Raw genomic sequence first — 18,383 nt, 5'->3', positions numbered from 1 at the left:
TTATTCTGACATACATGTAGAGTAAAAGAGGGGCTAACATAGTAGTTGATCATTTGTACAGGATGTGGAGCAATCGATAAAAGCACTTGAATCAGCAGCTGGAGTTTTGGACCCGGTCGGTATGGTTGTATTACTCATAGAAATGATGGCCTGACTAAGTTCTTTCTAGTGATTTTTGTTGAACTTAAAACACCTGTCTAGAACATTTCCAGTTTAGAAACTTTGTCTATGGATTATGGGTATATATCCCATCAAAGTTATCTTGACTAATTGATTCTGAATTGAGATCATCATCACGGCAATTGCTCCACCTTAACAATTACACTACATCCCTTTGGATGATCTATTCATTTGCTTGAAATCCTTGGCACAGAATGGTGTAATTGACTTAATGTTTCAAAGCTTTGAGCATTCTCTCTGGATGATTTTCCTTTGTGTTGCATTTGGATGCACTTCTCAGCCTTCATCTTTTATTCATCTATGGATTTCTCTGCCACATTGCTTTGTATCTCCCCTGTTCCATATCTCCTCTACATTCTGTGTTCTACTGTGTGATGTAGGTGTATTAGGCAATCCCTCTGAATGCCGAGCATTAAAATTATGATGCTCCCTTTAGCCATTTTGTTTATTGTAGGAAATATTTAAATAAAGTTGAGGTATCAACCAACTCAAAAGAAAATTAACCAGTTTGACCCTAAAGGTATCTTGAATCTTTCTAGTTTAATTAAATTAAATTAGGTTATCACCTTTTTCTTTACTTTTTTAACTAATTGTCCACCTAGACCCAGAAGTTTTATTGGATTTTAACGGTGGACTACATTTTAATTCATTTATAATAGGGTCTTATTGTCAAGGTTTTCCATTATTATATTCCTTAGCTACATTAATCTTCACTTGTAGTTGCTGAACAAAAGCATTTATTCATTATTTTGTTGCTTGTCTTTGGTCTCAGTGTGTATCTTGTATGAATGTTGTATGTGAGATTCACTGTGTGTGTGTTGTACATTCTGCCATTATATAGAAACATTGTGTTACCTTATGATTCTGAACCTGGTTTACGACATTGCTATTTGCATTTCCATTTTCCTAAACAAACTGTGCGATTGTTAAAAGTGGCCATGTTAAATCTACTATTTTGTTGATTTTGAAAAATTCATTTAACCGTTATTATTTCAAATAGTTTGTTATATCAGTTACTCAAATTTGAAGTTCATATGAATGGAAATATTTGTTGATCGTTATGTTTCGTGCGAAGAGGAAGAGGTTTGTTAAATTACCTTCTATTACAGTTAATTTGGTTATTAGTTATGTTGACTAATTTTGGTTGATTGATGCGGAAGTATGCTTTCACCATGCTAATTCTTCTTGCAGGTAGTGCGGCGATGAAGGGAAGCATTGCCAGAGATGGAATTGGGTACGAGAGCACCATCTTGCTACTAGATTTAATAGGCATGAATTTAAACCGCCATGGTCAGGGAACACAAGCTAGGACAAACTAGACATACATCAAGTGACCACCATGACCTAACTAGGTCAACAAGCTTAATAAGATATAAAAATATTCACTGGTGATATAAAGCAAATTAAAAACAAATGTTACCTTTGAGAAAATGAGTCGATCTCAAATCCTTCTTGTAATGTCAGACATGTTCTAGTATAATGGTACCCATGGTACTTACATACATCTGTACATGTTACATAGATGTATTTGTATGTATGCATATATTCAAATATGACGTATATGTATGCATATGTATACTTAAAATACAATGTATGCATAAAAATATGTATGTTTGGAATATTACGTATGTGTATAGCACATACAAATATATGTAAATAAAATAGGTATCATTATAGTAAAACATGGTAAATAATTAATCATTTCGAACTTATGACAATGAATTATTATTTAGAGTCCATCAATTGTATTCTTTTTACTCATTATTTTGGCCTTGCTTTTTGATTCATGATTGTAACTCCTATTCGCCACCTTGCACCTTCTTTCCATGCGCATAACTCTTTTTCAGGCTCATATTTTTAGATAATCGAGCCTCATTTTATAAGATGCTCTATCGCAACATTCAGTGGTTGCTTCTAAGTGAGCATTCTTGCATTTACTGCACATTAATTATTGTCTGACAAAATGGGTAGTTAGACAATTACCGATGCGGCGATGGTTGTGTCGTTTCATTGGCACCGTTTTGGACATTATAAATATTGTGGACACTTATGTATTTTGGCATCATTATCATTGTACAGAATATCGTTGTTATGTACGGAAAAGCATTTGATAATGAATAGTACTTTGCATTGATTATATGTTTTCTTTCTTGTTTGCCACGGGCTGAACATTTGGCGTCGTTGCTAGTTTGAATTCGGGGTAGTATGTAAGAACGAAGATAAATGGGAAGAACAGTACAAGACAACTAGAAGACAAATGATGATGGCGAAATAGAAATTTTTGAAGGAGAGCACGAGGTAGCGCAAAACTTTCACATTCTGTATCGCATAGGCCTGGAAACTTTTGTATGGAGGGAAGCCATGGAGAATGTGGTTAGGACAGATAGTATGTGGGATGATATGCACGCAAGCCCCACTATGAACAAATTTTTAGACCAACTTCCTTGTCTGATCGCACAAGCCTACGTGGCACAGAAGAGACACTGGGAGGAAGTTGAATGCGAGGAATGCCGTTAGGAGACTGAAGAAATTCTATGAGGAAAGAGATGCACGCCGTCAAAAAATGAACCATGAGCAGTTGCACCGTGGTGTCAAGGGCACTCAAAAATCTGTAATTGTCGCATAAGTCAACACATGATGTATACAAAAAAAAAAAAAAAAAGAGTGTTCTATTTTGATTTTCTTTTATAATGGTACTATATGCCAAATGCCCAATCTTTTGAATAAGAATAGGAACTTACGGGAAGAAATTGATGAATTACAAATTGTTGTTGCGAAGCCGAACGCTGCCGGAGGATAAGACAATTCACTAGGGAACGGATTGAAGGGCAGCTGGAGGAATCACCTAGTGTGGTGGTTATAGCGGGGTTCGCAAGAACTAGCGGAGGGTGCCTCAGTTTGCTGGAACGGCGAGGATGGAGCAATGAGGAGTTACTTGAGGAAACACAGCATTGATTGGCAGTGCTTGAGGAGACAAAGGAGCAATTTTTACATTTATCACATACACCACTACGGGAGCGAACCTAAAGTAGGAGAAGAGGCGAGGTCGACAGAAGACACCGGGGCGAAAGGAAGTGCCAGAGCGACACTGCATGGTGGTCAGAGTAACCCGTCGGGATCAACTTCTAATAGTTCAGCAACACGATCTAGTGGTAATCAATGGGCAAGAAGCACTATGTCTCAAAAGCAAAAACTCTTGAAGTTCACGGGCGATGAGAAGGAAGATCCCGTACGACATTGCCATACGTGTGAAACGATATGGATTGCCAATGTGGTCACGGATGCGGATGAATGGTTGAACCAATTTCTTGCTAGCTTAAGGGGGGTAGCGGTGGATTGGTTCTCCGACATGGACAAGGCAAAGATCTCCACATGCGATGTTCTGAAGAAAGAATTCCAAGCAGAGTTTCAGCTGCTCCGGGATGATAACGAGGTTGTAGTAGAAATCTACAATTGCAAACAGTGGAAGGACATTGTTCGAGCCTACAATCGAAGGCTTAAAGATCTTAGCCGGATGAGTACTCAACTGGCGAACAAACTAAAGAAATGCTGGTTTGTAGAAGGCCTCCGCGGAGCATTGAGAAGAAAAATGAAAATAGTTCTGCCCACGTCCTACATCGATGCATACGACCATGCCCTAAATCTAGAAAGTGAAAGCAAAACAACAAAGAAGAAGAGAAGTAAATCTTCATCATCTTCCAAGAGTTATGAATCCTCCGACGAGGGAAGCAGTGCTGACAGCGAGGAGCCCAGCAAGAAAGTGCAAGCACTCTAAAAAGACTTAGAACGGATGCACAAGGAATTCAAATCCATGATGGGAATGAGTGGCCGCATGGAGGAAGGAGAAATTTGGTGCACGAATTGCATAGAGAAGGGTCATTCAAAGGGAGCGTGTCCCAAGAAGGCGATGTGTGATATTTGTCAAGTCCTAGGGCACTCTACAAAGGAATGTCTGTTTGACATGAAGACTAGGAGCCAACAGATATTGTTCACACAAGAACAACCATCCACGTTTGGCACAAACAATGAGACCCAAGCAACAATAATGCCACATTCGGCGGCTATCGGAACAACTGTCGAGGACAGGGCAGGAATGACAATAGAAATCAAATACAATATGATTCCAAAGGAAGGCCCATAATCCAATGCCAGGCATGTAACCAGTGGGGCCACTTCGCGAGAGTGTTCAAAGAATGACACTCCGTAGAAATTATGTCAATGGTGTGGTTTGGGAGATTAGGAAGATGCTAATTGCCTGAAATAAGTAAATCTCATTAACATCGATGGGGAAAAGGTTCTGGTTGTCACCCACAACCCAGCTAAGCAGGCCACCTATCCTGACCCCCGCATGGAGAAGCAAAGGTTGTGGGAGGCACGGGAGGACGTAGAGAAAGCAATGAAGATTGCGAAGGATACGAAAGATGCTATTCCTTGACGATCGGAGGGAGAAAACAACTTGGTCAATCAGATCCTACAAATGGAGGTGCCTGTTGGGGTTCAAGACCTCTTACAAAGAGTACTGCAGCTAAGGACGACATTACTGAACACCCACGCACATATGGAAGAGACGAAAGGTCGACTAGCCGTACTAGGAAAGTTCGCAATAGATCCCATGTTGCTGACAGTAATGGCCGTCATCTGGTGGTGGTCAAGATGGGAATCCTCGAAACCATCCTGACAGACACCATCGTGGATGGTGTGTCCAGGGTAAATATTCTTCCCAGGGAGACGTGGAGAAAATTGGGAAAGCCTACCCTGTGGCCGTCCACATTCAACCTACTCCTCATCGACCAGCAGGGGATAAAATCCTTGGGCACCTTAGTGGCTCAACAAGTAACTATCGGGACACAACCATTTGTGCTGGATTTCGTAGTAATCCCCTTGAAGAAAAAGGGATATGACGTCATTCTTGGAAGAGGATGGCTGGTGGCGGCGAAAGTAAATCACAATTGGAAGAAGAATATCCTGTCAATGGAAAGTGGAGGGCGGAAGTTTGCAATTGATCTCCGAACTCAAGTGGTAAGTGAAGAGATGGTATCGTCATTAGAGTTCGAGTCAGACGGAGAGCATCGGACAGATGAGGGAAGAATGGATCCGAATGACGAAGGTGTTTTATAGCTGGAAGAGTGTTCAAAGGATGAGACAAGTTCCTTGAATGGACTTTTTCATTGGCAGATGGAAGACTATGAACTCTTACATACATACATGCTGGGCGTAGACGAACCCGAAGATGAGGAGGTATTTCCACCACAATTCGTGGAATATAGAGAAGGAAACACGGAGATCAATGAGAGTCCCGCCCATCGCTTTGAAGGAAAAGAGATAAGATACGAAAAGCCGTCCATAGAGGTTACTAATCTTGGAGACGCGGAGAATCCAAGGAACATACTCGTGGGAGATGACTGGAACCTGGTACTGAAGGCCGCGACATTCAAAGTTTTTCTAGAGTACAAAGATGTATTCACATGGACTAATAAAGATTTAAAGGAAATCCCACCGGAGATGTGTGTCCACCGCATGCAGTTTGTACCTGGAGCCATACCTGTGTGGAAACTCTCGTACTGAATGAATAAAAACTACGTAGCCCGCACAGATGAGGAAATACAACGCATGCTGGAGGCTGGCATAATATTCAAAGTTCAAACAAACAAGCGAGTGGGTGTCAAGTATTGTGATATCGATGAAGAAGGATGGGATCCAAATCTGGATATGCCTAGACTTTAGGTGCCTCAATGCGGTCACAGTAAAAGATCCCTTCCGACATGATTCTGGAAGACGTGGTTGGACACGAGACGTATTCCTTCATGGATGGATTTTTTGGCTATAACCAGATCTCCATTGCTGAGGAAGACAAATTGTAGACTACTTTTGTGGTGGAGGATGGAGTGTATGCATACAACCGAATGCTCTTCGGATTGTGTAACACACCTGCCATGTTCCAGAGGATCATTTTGGACATATTTGACAAAATGTCTGTAGGCAGCTTCCGCGCATATCTGGATGATTGGTCCATTTTCAGTGGACAAGACAACCACTTAAAGGCACTTCAAGAATGTATGCAGAGGTGTCGACGGGTGAGGTTGGTATTAAATCCAAAGAAATGTCAGTTCATGGTTGCTCAGGGAAAACTACTTAGACATATTGTTTGCAAGACAAGACTAAAAACCGACCCGGATAAAGTAAGGGTGATAGTGGAAATGGAAGCCGTGACGGACATATTGGGAGTCAAATCCTTTCTCGGACACATTGGGTATTGTAGATGGTTTATAAAGAACTATGCCAGAATTACTCTGCCCCTGGACAAGTTGACACGAAAAGGAGAACCATACATCTGGACTTCTGAGCAGGAGACCGTGTTCTCAGAACTGAAGAATAGATTGCTGAGAGCGCCCATATTGGCGTATAAAAACTGGGATTGGAAATTCCACATCCATGTGGATGCATCAAACTTCGCTATCAGTGCGACGTTGGCACAGATTGGTGGTCATGGTCTCGATCATCTAGTGTATTTTGCAAGTGGGCTAAGCCGAGAGGAATTATAGCACCACTGAAAGGGAGGCTCTTAGGATGGTGTACTCGGTACAAAAGTTCAGTTATTATCTATTGGCCACACCATTTACCTTTTACGTGGATCACCACGCATTGATGTACTCGGTGAACAAACCAATCATCCAAGGCAGAACTAGCAGATGGTTGTTGCTACTACAAGAATTTACCTTCACCATCATTGTGCGACCCAAGAAGAGTCATATCATTGCTGACCAACTCTCTCGAATCAAGTTCGGGGAGCTGTCGGAAGGAGTTGATGACGACTTTTCAGATGCACACTTGTTTAGAATCGCCATTCTCCCAGAATGGTACAAGTCTATAGGGGAGTATTTATCAATGTCCCAATTTCTGAGAGAGATGCCGCCAGGCGAACGACAGGAACTAGTTCTAAGAAGCTGGACTTTTTCGCTAATAAATGGTCTTCTCTATAAGATGGGTCTTGATCAAGTACTACGACGATGTGTAATGGAGGAAGAAGTGCAAAGTGTTCTAAGAGAAGCACATGAAGGACCGGTAGGTGGCCACATGGGACTTGACAAAATAGCACGAAAGGTTCTGCTTGCTGGGTTATGGTGGCCCACACTTTACAACGATGCACGGGAATGGGTGCTGAGCTGTGACACATGCCAAAGAGCTGGCAAACCACTCAAGAGGGACTTCATGCCATTAAACCCGTCCTACGCCCAGGAGTTGTTTGAACGTTGGGGATTAGACTTCGTTGGTCCCCTGAAGGTGAGTAGGGCCCAGCGCTGCCGATACATAGTGGTAGCTACGGAGTATCTAACAAAGTGGTTAGAAGCATGACCACTACCTAATAATTCTGCAATCAATACGACCAAGTTCTTGAATGAACAAATCATCACACGGTATGATATACCTATTTAGTTGACGAGTGACAGAGGAGGTCACTTCGTCAACCACATGATTAGATTATTGACAACAAAATTCAAAAATTTTCATCCGTTGTCAAGTCTCTACTATCCACGAGCCAATGGCCAGGTGGAGGCCACAAATACAATTCTGGTGGGCATCATATACAAATCACGTGACCTCGAACAGGCTACTGGGAGGAGAAGTTACGTTCAGCGTTGTGGGCCTACCGTACCACATTCAAAGTCACGACGGGACAGACATCGTTCTAGTTGATGTTTGGCCAAGAAGTGGTGGTACCGGCTGAATTTATGGTCCTAAGCCTGCGAATTGCAATCGACAATAGACTGAGAGATATGGAGAGTTTACGAGAACGCCTCTACCAATTGAACAAATTGGATGAACACAGATTAATAGTGCAATGGGTAACAGAAGTGGCACAGACTTGTCGAAAAGCATGACACGACAAACATTTGCAAAGGATGAGGTTCCAACCAGGCTAACTCGTGCTTCAGTACAATGGCCGCAACAAAATAAAACTCGAGAAGTTCAAGGTTAGGTGGCTGGGACCATATAAAGTAAGAGAAGTTGGCGACAGTGGATCCATAAAATTGTGGACCTTGGATGGGTGTGAAATTCCCAGGGCCATTAACGGATTGAAGTTAAAAATTTATTAGCAGCGACAAGGAGGCGAAGTAAGAAATAATCGCCAAATGGGACTCAAGTAATTTTAAAAAAAAAATTTAGAAAAAAAATTTAAAAAATGAAAAAAAAGAGACGAAGTGTGTCCCTCAGACGCAAAGGGTTCCGCGGACACAAAGTGTCTTGCGGACGCGTGGCTGCGGATGACACCAAGTGTCTCGCGGACATGTGGCCGCAGACACTTGTGTCCCGTGGTAAGGGTCCCGCAAACACTTGGCCACATGTAAGGCTTAAAAAAAGAAACCTTTGCAGGGATATTAGCCGCAAACATAAAGAGTTGAAGATATCTCTAGCATAGTGGTAAAAGAAATGAGTTGCAAAGAAGAAAAGAGAACCGTAGAGAAGAGATAGTAAGCCAGCTGGAAGAGGAATAGAAGTTTATGCCGAGGAGAGAAAGGTTGTTTGCGGTAGCAGCATTAGTGTCAAGCATAAATGAAGAGCATCCATAGGAGGAAGTCATAAGAAGAATAAGTGTTGAAGGAGAAAAGGAAGAAGCTACAGTTTGCGGGAAGGGAACATATTGCAAGCACATCATCCGTGGGAAGAAAAGAATATCCATAGGGAAGGAAAGACATTCAACGTGGGAACCATTGTTGCCAGAGAATCACTGTTGTGGAAGACAGAAAGAGAAAGAAAAACCCTAACTGTTTCTTGTGGTTATATTAAAAGACAAAATAAGAGACCGTTATTATGGAGTCTATAGGAAAAAGAAAGCAGTGGAAAAATTAGTTAATGGAAAATATGGAAAAGAATGCGAGAGTGTTGGCTTGTGGAGTCCAAGTCGCAGGGCCAACAGCATCCAACACTAAGAAGCAGAAAGTGAAGGTTGACCTATCACGCTTCACAGTTCAGTTTGAAGGACTGAATGGCAGCGAGTGTCGGAAATGTTGGCAAGAGACTGCAAATACAGATTTAATAAAACAAATTCTAGTACGAGCACAAGTACATTGGGCTATACAACTTCTGGTATTTTCCATTCGGTTGTTTGAATCAGTTTTAAGAACTATGATAGAATCATACAATAGGAATAGTAGAATGAGTACATTTGTTTACAAGAAGCATCATATGACAATCTCTTTCAAACCGTGGGATTTCAGTAGGGTTTTTGGCATTCTTGGCCAAGGAGTTCGGAAGGTGGAGACCAAGAATTGCAAGTTGTCACAAGAATAGGAGTATTGGGTGAAATTAGTAGGCCACGACCTCACACTAGAGGAAGTCGAGTCTGTAGTGAAGGGTGCCAAGAGTTGAGGACTATGGAGAGATTTTATTCGGGAGGGTCATTGGAGATGTATCATGGATGTAATTAAAAGCAGGTTGGCGGGGGCAAGTCGAGCCTCGGATATAGCTCTGCCGCAGATTACATTTATGAACAACATCATGAATGGTACCATGTATGATTGGGCCACGGTCCTTGCCGACAGGATGGAGGAGTTTATGACAGTCCAACATCGGAAATTCTTCATGCCGCATCATGCCATAGGCTTGTTTTTGGAGGTAGCCCTTTTATCAAGTTCTAGTTGACGATTTTGAGGTTCCACTAAGGGGGAAGTTGGTGCTAGGAGAACCTCCAATATTCTACTGGAGACACTTAGACACGGGTGGAACTGGGGCCGGACAGAAGAAAGTATTGTAGGGATTGGAGGCATACAAGGACACGAACAGCAGAAGGGAGGAAACCACAAAGAGCAGTGGGGCCGATTCTGAGGAAGAGAGTACTTCGGTAGAAGTTGGTGGCAACGTGGCGACCAACGGGTCCACATTCTTCACCCCGCCCCAGTTGCCAACTTCATCACACTTGACAGCCATCACTTTGCTCATTCCTCCATTTGGCCAGAGACATGCGGCAGTCGTTATGACTCCACTGACGGCCACGACAGATGTTATGACTTCACTGACGGCCACGACAGATGTTATACCTCCACAGAGTTTTTCACTAGACTCAGTTACACAAATAGAGCCAGCCACAAAGATAGTAGAGTTGCCAGCACCAGAGCCTGAACCTCAGGTTCGATTATATGTGATTGGCTTTGACGTTGTGGTCACCATCTCTTCCTCTTTGTTGGCCGACGCCTAGCCAGCCCAGCCAGTACAGCCAGTTCCGCCAGCACAGCCAGATGAGAGCATTCATCCGACACAGGCAACTCAACCCGAGAAGATTGAGGTGATGGACAGAGCCAGTGCATTCCTAGGACAGCAGTTCCGATTCATTACTACAAAGGTTGGTCCTTCCATTCAATCCTTGAGGCATGGAGGGGTATCCCCAGGACCAACTACTGTATTAGAGCCATAGGAGGTGGGAGTACCACAATCCAATGATGTGTCCAGAGAGGAGGCGGCACCGGATGTGGACGTGGCTACCTCAGGAGAGGCAAGGATGGATACAGACGGGGAGTGGACTCTCGACGATGTGGGAAAAGAGGATTATTGATCGGATGAGGATAGATGCAAGGCATACCTCAAAGCTATGTAGGTTGTGATGGAGAAAGGACACATTGTTGCATGCCAGGCTTTGACTTGTAGGAGGGAGTTACATTTGATCTGAGTTTATATTCAGGGGGTTTGTCTTGGTTGTTTTCGCTCCTACTTTAAGGCCAGGGGATGGTCAACAATGGAGACACCAGATATGGCTGTTGATTGGGCTATAGAGCCTGAGCTGGGACCGTGCAACACTCCAATGGAGAAGCTGGCATACGAGATAGTGAGGTTATATAAAGCCCGTCTATTTTTCTCATAGGCATGTAAAGGCAGACAGGGCATCAGAGAGGATCGTAACCGAGAGATCTGTGACGGTTGAGAGGGAGACTAGAGTGAAGCTAGCTATTTACTTGGTTAGCCAGTAGGTAGTGTGGGTAGCTGAGCGCACAACACTTTTGCAGGACAAGGAGATGGCCGAACAAAGACTATAGGTGGCCGAGCACGAATTGCAGACAACTAAGGCCCCAGCTATGGATGCAGTGCTTCTTTTGAAGGAAGTAGTGGAGGTTAATACGTGGACTCAAAAGGATTTATGCATCTGCATGGATCAAGTGTACAAGTTACGCTGACAGTAGAGCACTTCAGGGATGCCATCTCTTCCCAAGATTATATTGTTCTATGTTGTATGTTCTTGTCTCCTATTTTCTTAGTTTTTGAAGTCACCTGTAGACGACTTTTCTTTTTTGGGGGGGATAATGTCCGACAAAACGGGTAGTTAGATAGTTACTAGTGTGGCGACGGTTGTGTTGTTTCATTGGCAACATTTAAGACATTATAAATATTGTGGACACTTATGTATTTGGGCATCATTATCATTGTACAGAATATCATTGTTGTGTACGGAAAAGCATTTGATAATGAATAGTACTTTGCATTGATTATATGTTTTCTTTCTTGTTCGCCACGGGCTGAACATTAATCTACAACATTGCCTTGTCAGTATGATATCACCTTAGTTGTGGTGACTGAGAAATATCAAGAGATTATAAAGAATTTTATTGGGATTGCATTTCTGAGTGGCCTTTGCTATAGTAGTTCGCAGTTAGAGCATTTGCATCATATATTCAATATCTCTTACATCAAGCTGCATCTCAAATTGCTCATAATGCTTTTAATTTATATCATGCTTGGTTTATTTAATATATATTTATCGATCTTGCAAATATTATTAAATTTCACATGTCTATTTCTCATAAAAGATCCACTATAGCATGACATGAAATCGCATAAACATTCTGATATAAAATCTGAACAGCCTTGTGAGAGTCGAAGCCTGCTATAATATATCATTGGCTTGTTCAATAAATCTTTTCGTATTGATTAGCCGAGGAATGCTGCAAGTATAGGGACATTAAGTATCTGTATGTCTCTAAGACTAGAAGGCTTACCTCTCGGTAGTGTACCTTCTAGCATGTTAATCATGATTTGAATCAGGGAAAGATCTCATTTTATAACCCTTCTTAAGGAGTTGGGGAATGTATTCAGTAGAATAGTAAATGTCTATGTACCATGAATGTTGGATGAGTACACCAATGATCATCAAGGATAACTGAGTAAGGCTGAGATGAGAGGTGTAAATCATGGAACTATGGACTGTGTGGGAATATCCTGTGAATTGAGAATCATGTAAGTAATAATATAAAGAAGAAAAGTAAACCTAACTTTAGAAAACTATAGCTTAGTCAGCTCATGGTGGTTCATTGAGGAATGTTTTGGTTGTCAAGTTTAGTGGTGGGTAATTGGGCACATAGTGTCCATGAAAATCCTTGGCTAGTGTAGGTTTAGTGGCAATTGATGCTATTGTTGTGATGATCCATTCTTGTACACGATTCACAAACAATCTTTCTCTAGACAATTTGGCAATAAGATGGAATACGCACAGTGATCTGGAGGCTAGTACGATTGAGTTGAGATGGCGTACGGATGTCTATTGCCAACGTACAGACAATGGGGAGGTTGTATGGTACAATTCGTATGGTATGGTACAGAGTAGAAGATGTGTCGTATGGTGACATAGGACAGGGTCGTACGGTATAGTTATGCATGCCGTACAGTAGGCTATGGAGGCTGTACGAAAGGTTTTGTAGGCCGTATAGTAGGCTATGGATGTCGTACGAAAGGCTATGTAGGCCGTACGGTAGGCTATGGAGGCAGTACGATGAACAATACATACAGTACGGTGAGCAAGGGAGGCGGTACGGGGAACTAGGAGGCCGTACGGTGGTAGAGTTGCAGTACAAAGTTACAATGAAAGTTGCCAGTCGTGGATGAAGTATGGATGGAAGACAGTTATGCATCCTAAACTACTAAGCTTGAATTTATCATACGAAACCAAACAAGAAGAAGATTTGAACATGAATATCCTTTAATAATTACATGCCGAAAGATGATACTTTGATTTGCTAGATTCGAGTGAAGTATTACAGGCGACGGAATAGGGTGAGGGTTGAATCCCATCGAAACTGGACAAACCAAGCAGGGAAGATCTTCACTTCCGAAATGTCGAACAACGAATAATCCCAATGGGAATTCGCAGTACAAAGAAATAATCCAAATTGCATACCTAATGACTACCTATAAGCCGTGCTTAGATACCTTTCGAGAAAACTTTCCGAGGGTGTACAAAGATAGTTGACGACGACATAAACTACGGAAAGAAAACAAAAATGAGTTCGAGATACATTAAATCAATCGGCCCATTAACAATAGTTTGATTAATAATCTATTTTATAATGGGGATATTACAGTTTTGGTCATTAGAGTTCAGAATAGCCACCAGGCAGATAGATAGACTATTAGGAGGGTATCCAAGGTCTAGCTACTAGGTTTGTGGTTGGGTGTTTAGGCCTTTGTCAATGCTTCTTCTCTCCACCAATGCCTAGACTTGCACAAGACAAATCAGGATTTCATTCATATCCTAATGTGGTTAATAGGTATCTTATTCCTTTCCATGTGTATCTAAATTCAATTATATGTATCATTAATTTTGTTGTTGTTAATGATCTTCTATATCATGTTCGTAACAATTAGTTTTCAATTTCTCTTGTCATATGTTAGTTATGATATTTTTGAGAAACAATTGGCCTATTATAATAGTTAATTCCCTTGCTTATGAACACACAATTTTCTTATTTTGTATGATAATAGATGTCAATTAAAGGATAGGAATTTAGCTCATTATATATGGTATCAGAGCTTTGGGTTTAACACTGGACCTTGGGCTCATCGTCTTCAAAATTGAATACATTGTTAAAATGAGAACAAGATGTGGACCCGATTGATACCTCGTAAGAAACCTAGTCACTCCATCCATTTCTTTCTAATAAAGAACGTGCCCAAATTTGACTATTCACAATGTTCCATGCCCAAAGATTACAAGACACTAGCCCATGCTCTGCTAAGAATCTAGAACGAAAAAGTTAGGTGGACTCCTGTGAGGAAAGAAATCATAAGAAAAGAACTCATCCAAATCTGGAATGCTAAACAAACAAACCCACTCATGATATATCATGTACCTTGTAAAGGGCAAGATAAGCCCAAGTAAGGGAACAAACAAGATACCCAAGGTTAGGGCATTTGATTCCCTTAAAGAGTTATGAAATTTTTTCTCCTTGCACCCTTAGTAGAGGGAAGGTTTTGTAAATAAATGTGGTTGCAATTGCAACAAAAAAAAATCTATCTTATTCATTGAAAATAATGAGAATTAATGACATTTGTACTTCTTCTTGTCTTGAGAGAATGCTTATTATAATATCATCTTTCTTTTAGATGTTAAACATATGCATGTAAACATTCTATTGACAAATGAATCAACTATATTTCAGGAAAGCTAAGTCAAACAAAATGGCAAACAATGAAACTCCCAACAACGACCCTGTGCAAAATGAGGTATCCAAAGAGGTTCACTCCCGAGGTTCCATGGACCAGCCAGTCCAAGTATTACTTGATACAAACTAGAATGGAGAACTATGAAAAAGAATGAATGAACTAGTAACTCAACCTAGACAAGGGTGAGAAGGCACTCATTCTTCATCCCATCTTAGAGTTGAGCCTGAACCATTTGATCACATTGATCAAGGAAATAAATCTCCTCCAACAAATTGGAAAATCAAAAGAAAATTGAAATAGCTAGTAAGCTGTCCGCTGATATTAAAAAGTTCAAGCCCCCTAGGTTTTCAGGATTTGAGTCTGGGGATGCCGTTGGGTAGTGGTTGATTGAAAGGGAGAAGTACTTTGACATTAGGAGTTTCTCTGAATCCTCAAAAGTTGTTTGGGGAATCTACCAGCTTACTAGTGAAGCTGCTAGATGGTGGGAAAATAGTAAAACATAATTGAATATTAAGGCTATTGACATTATGTGGGTTAAGTTTGTCACCATCTTTAAGAATCGATGGTTACCTCAGGGCTTTTATGATCAAAAGATGTTAGATTTTCAAAACCTCAAGCAGGGGGGTTTGATAGTAAATGGGTATTGGGAAAAGTTTACCCGACTTTTGAAGTATATTCCTGCTTGTCAGCATGATGGGTGTTTCAAGGTTCAAAAATTTATCACGGGGTTGAATAATAGAATTGGGGGAGTCATAGATGTGCTAACACCCTGAACCATGGAGGAGGTCCTTGAAAAGGCTATCCATTAAGAACAAGAAGTATAGAAGGATTATTCCATCAGTGATAATAAGAGGAAGGCCAATTGGAACACATGTAGTTCTGAATGAGGAACTTACAAAAGGAACTTTAAGAATTTTGAAACCAGCAAACTCGACTTCAAGGGAGGTAATAACAGAGATTCAAAAGGGAACTCCAACAATAGCAATGACAACAAAAGAAGTGAAAAGAAAGGACCAACTTAAGGTTGTCTCGTTTGTGGTGGAGACCACTATGCCAACCAGTGTCCTAGTAAGGAACATCAAACCAGCAAGCACGTCCTCCCTTACCACCTTAGCAAACAGTTTTCCAGCAGAGGATTCATGTAGCCTTGGATGGCCATCATGAAGAGCAACAATTGGGCCCCATAGAAACCTCATGCAAGATATATGGAAACCCCATTTCTATATTAATTGATACTGGAGCCACAAAGTGTTTTTTATAACCAAAATTGTTAAATAATTTCCAAAAAGAACTAGATTTATGGAAAATCCCTAGACAAATATGCAAACCAGTCAAAGGATTGGATTGATCAATGTTCGTTTGAGGCTCAGGTAGACTATCCAAACTTCTCGACAGAGGTTAACTTGTACGTAGCACCTTTAGGTTCTTATGATATTATCATAGGGGTAAATTGACTTAGTGAGCAATAAGCATTACAAGGAATACTACATGAAGTAAAAACACATCAAATTTCAACCATGCAACTTAAGAGATGTAGGAGAAAAGGGTGTCAAATCTATGGAGCGAGAATAAAGGATTTAAGGAAAACCCAGGAAAACGTATATCAAGATGACTACATTTTTGAGGATGGTGAGATTAGGGAAGGGAGGAAGGAATCCTTTGCGGAAAAGTACCCCCTTTTTAAGAACTATTAGGATGCGTTTCCAAAAAAAACTACTTGGATTACCCCCTTCTGGAATATTTGATTTTACCTTAGATTTGGTACCAGGAGTAGAGCCAATATCAAGAGGAGCATATAGAATGACTACTATAGAACTAATGGAGCTGCAAGTTCAATTGCATGAATTATTGGATAAAAAGCTCATCCGTCCCAACGTCTCTCTCTGGGGAGCCCCAACGCTTGTTAAGAAAAAGGATGGAGCCATGAGGCTATGCATCGACTATAGGATGCTGAATAAGGTCACCATCAAAAATAGATTCCCACCTCCACAGATTGATGATTTATTCAATCAGATGGGAGGAGCTGCAGTGTTTTCTAAAGTTGATCTCAGATCGGGTTACAACCAATTCCAAATTAAGGAGGAAGACATTCATAAAACTGCTTTTAGAACTTGTTATAGGCATTATGAGTTAATAGTCCTGCCTTTTGGGTTGACTAACGCTCCTGCAACCTATATGAATCTTATGAATAGTGTATTTCAAGATTGTTTGGACAAGTTCATATCAGTATTCATTGATTATATCCTTATTTACTCTCGGAATGAGGAGCACAAAAAGCACTTAGAGATAGTCCTTTAGAGGTTAGGTAAGCACAACTTGTACGAGAAATTATCAAAGTGCTCTTTTTATCAAAAGGAAATATAGTATATAGGGCATATTGTATTAGCACAAGAAATTGCAGTAGATCTCGCCAAGATCAAGGCAATTAAAGAATGGCCGGTCCCTAGGAATGTGTCAGAGGTTAGAAGTTTAATGGATTTATCAAGTTTCTATAGGAAAGTTGTTAGGGACTTCTCACAGATAGCATACCCCATAGCTACCTTGCAGCGAAAGGGTAAGAAGTTTGTTTGGTCGGAGAAATGCCAAACAATGTTCAAATATCTGAAAAAGAGACTAACTACTGCACCCATACTCAGAGTACCAAATCTTGAGGGTGACCTTGTGTTTATCGCCGACACATCAGGAGAAGGATTACGCTGTGTCCTGATGCAAACAGACCAAGTTATTGCATGAGTCCAAGAAGTTAAAGAACTATGAGTAGAATTATGCACCACATGACATAGAATTAACACCCATCGTTTATGCTCTACAAATGTGGAGACATTATCTAATTGGAAAACCATTTGAACTCAGATCAGATCATCACGAATTAAAGTACATTTTTACTCAACCCAATCTTAATGCTCGCCAAAGGTGGTTAGAATTCTTAGTAGACTATAATTTTGACATCAACTATATCAAGGGAAAAGAAAACTGAGTAGTTGACGCCTTGAGTAGGCAAAGGCATATCTTCGCTATAATGACAATAAACACTCAGCTTAGGGAGCAAGTACTTCAAAGTCTACTAGGAGATGATTCCTATAATCAAGCGCACCAAGCCCAAAAGGACCCTCATGACATCAGATGCGAAGGTTATAAACTAGAAACAAATGGACTCTTGAGATACAAGGGGAGGATGTATATACCTAAGAATTTTGAAAATTTGGGAAATGATTTTGAGGGAAACCCATCCCACCCCATATTTAGGACACCCAGGAGTAACACAAATGCTAGCCGATATGAAACAACTATACTTTTGGAAGGGCATGAAGTAGGAAACAATTGGGTTTATAGCAAGCTGCCTCAAATTTTAGAAGGTCAAGGCTGAACATAGGTAACTAGCTAGGTTGTTACACCCAAACGAAGTTCCAAAATGGAAATAGTAGATATAATGACCATGGATTTTATTCAAGGATTGCCTATGACCATAAACATGCGTAATACCATCCATGTGGTAGTAGATTGTTTAACCAAGGAGCCCATTTCATTCTAGGAAATTTAACTGATGGAGCACCATAAATTGCCCACAAGTTCATAGAAGAGATCTTTAGACTTTATGGGGTTCCAGAGTGTAAAGTTTCTTACCAAATTTCAAATTCGATGCTAATAGATGAGAACTTTTATTGCAGGTATGAACACTAATGTCAAAGAATAGATTTGCCCAAAAATCTATATATGTTAGTACAAAAATAACAGAGATAGTATGTCATGTCCCCATTTTGGAGGCAATTTGATTTAAT

General features: G+C 40.8%; 1 protein-coding gene across 3 annotated transcripts in view; it reads left to right on the top strand.

The window, feature by feature from the left end:
- The window catches only part of LOC149541838 (Plastid-lipid associated protein PAP / fibrillin family protein), a 178,211-nt gene that overhangs the window by 56,054 nt on the left and 103,774 nt on the right, over nucleotides 1-18,383 (top strand). For all 3 annotated transcript variants that reach the window (XM_089796914.1, XM_089796915.1, XM_089796913.1), the window contains exon 2: nucleotides 62-115. In XM_089796914.1, the coding sequence (XP_089653040.1) occupies nucleotides 62-115 (54 nt within the window). The remainder of the gene's footprint in view (nucleotides 1-61; nucleotides 116-18,383) is intronic.

The sequence above is a fragment of the Cupressus sempervirens genome, chromosome 8, assembly GCF_028749045.1.
Source record: "Cupressus sempervirens isolate cs-2001-9-10 chromosome 8, ASM2874904v1, whole genome shotgun sequence".
In the NCBI taxonomy this organism is placed as follows: Eukaryota; Viridiplantae; Streptophyta; class Pinopsida; order Cupressales; family Cupressaceae; genus Cupressus; species Cupressus sempervirens.
The sequence above is the reverse complement of the archived record's forward strand: the minus strand, read 5'-3'. Positions and strand labels throughout refer to the sequence as shown.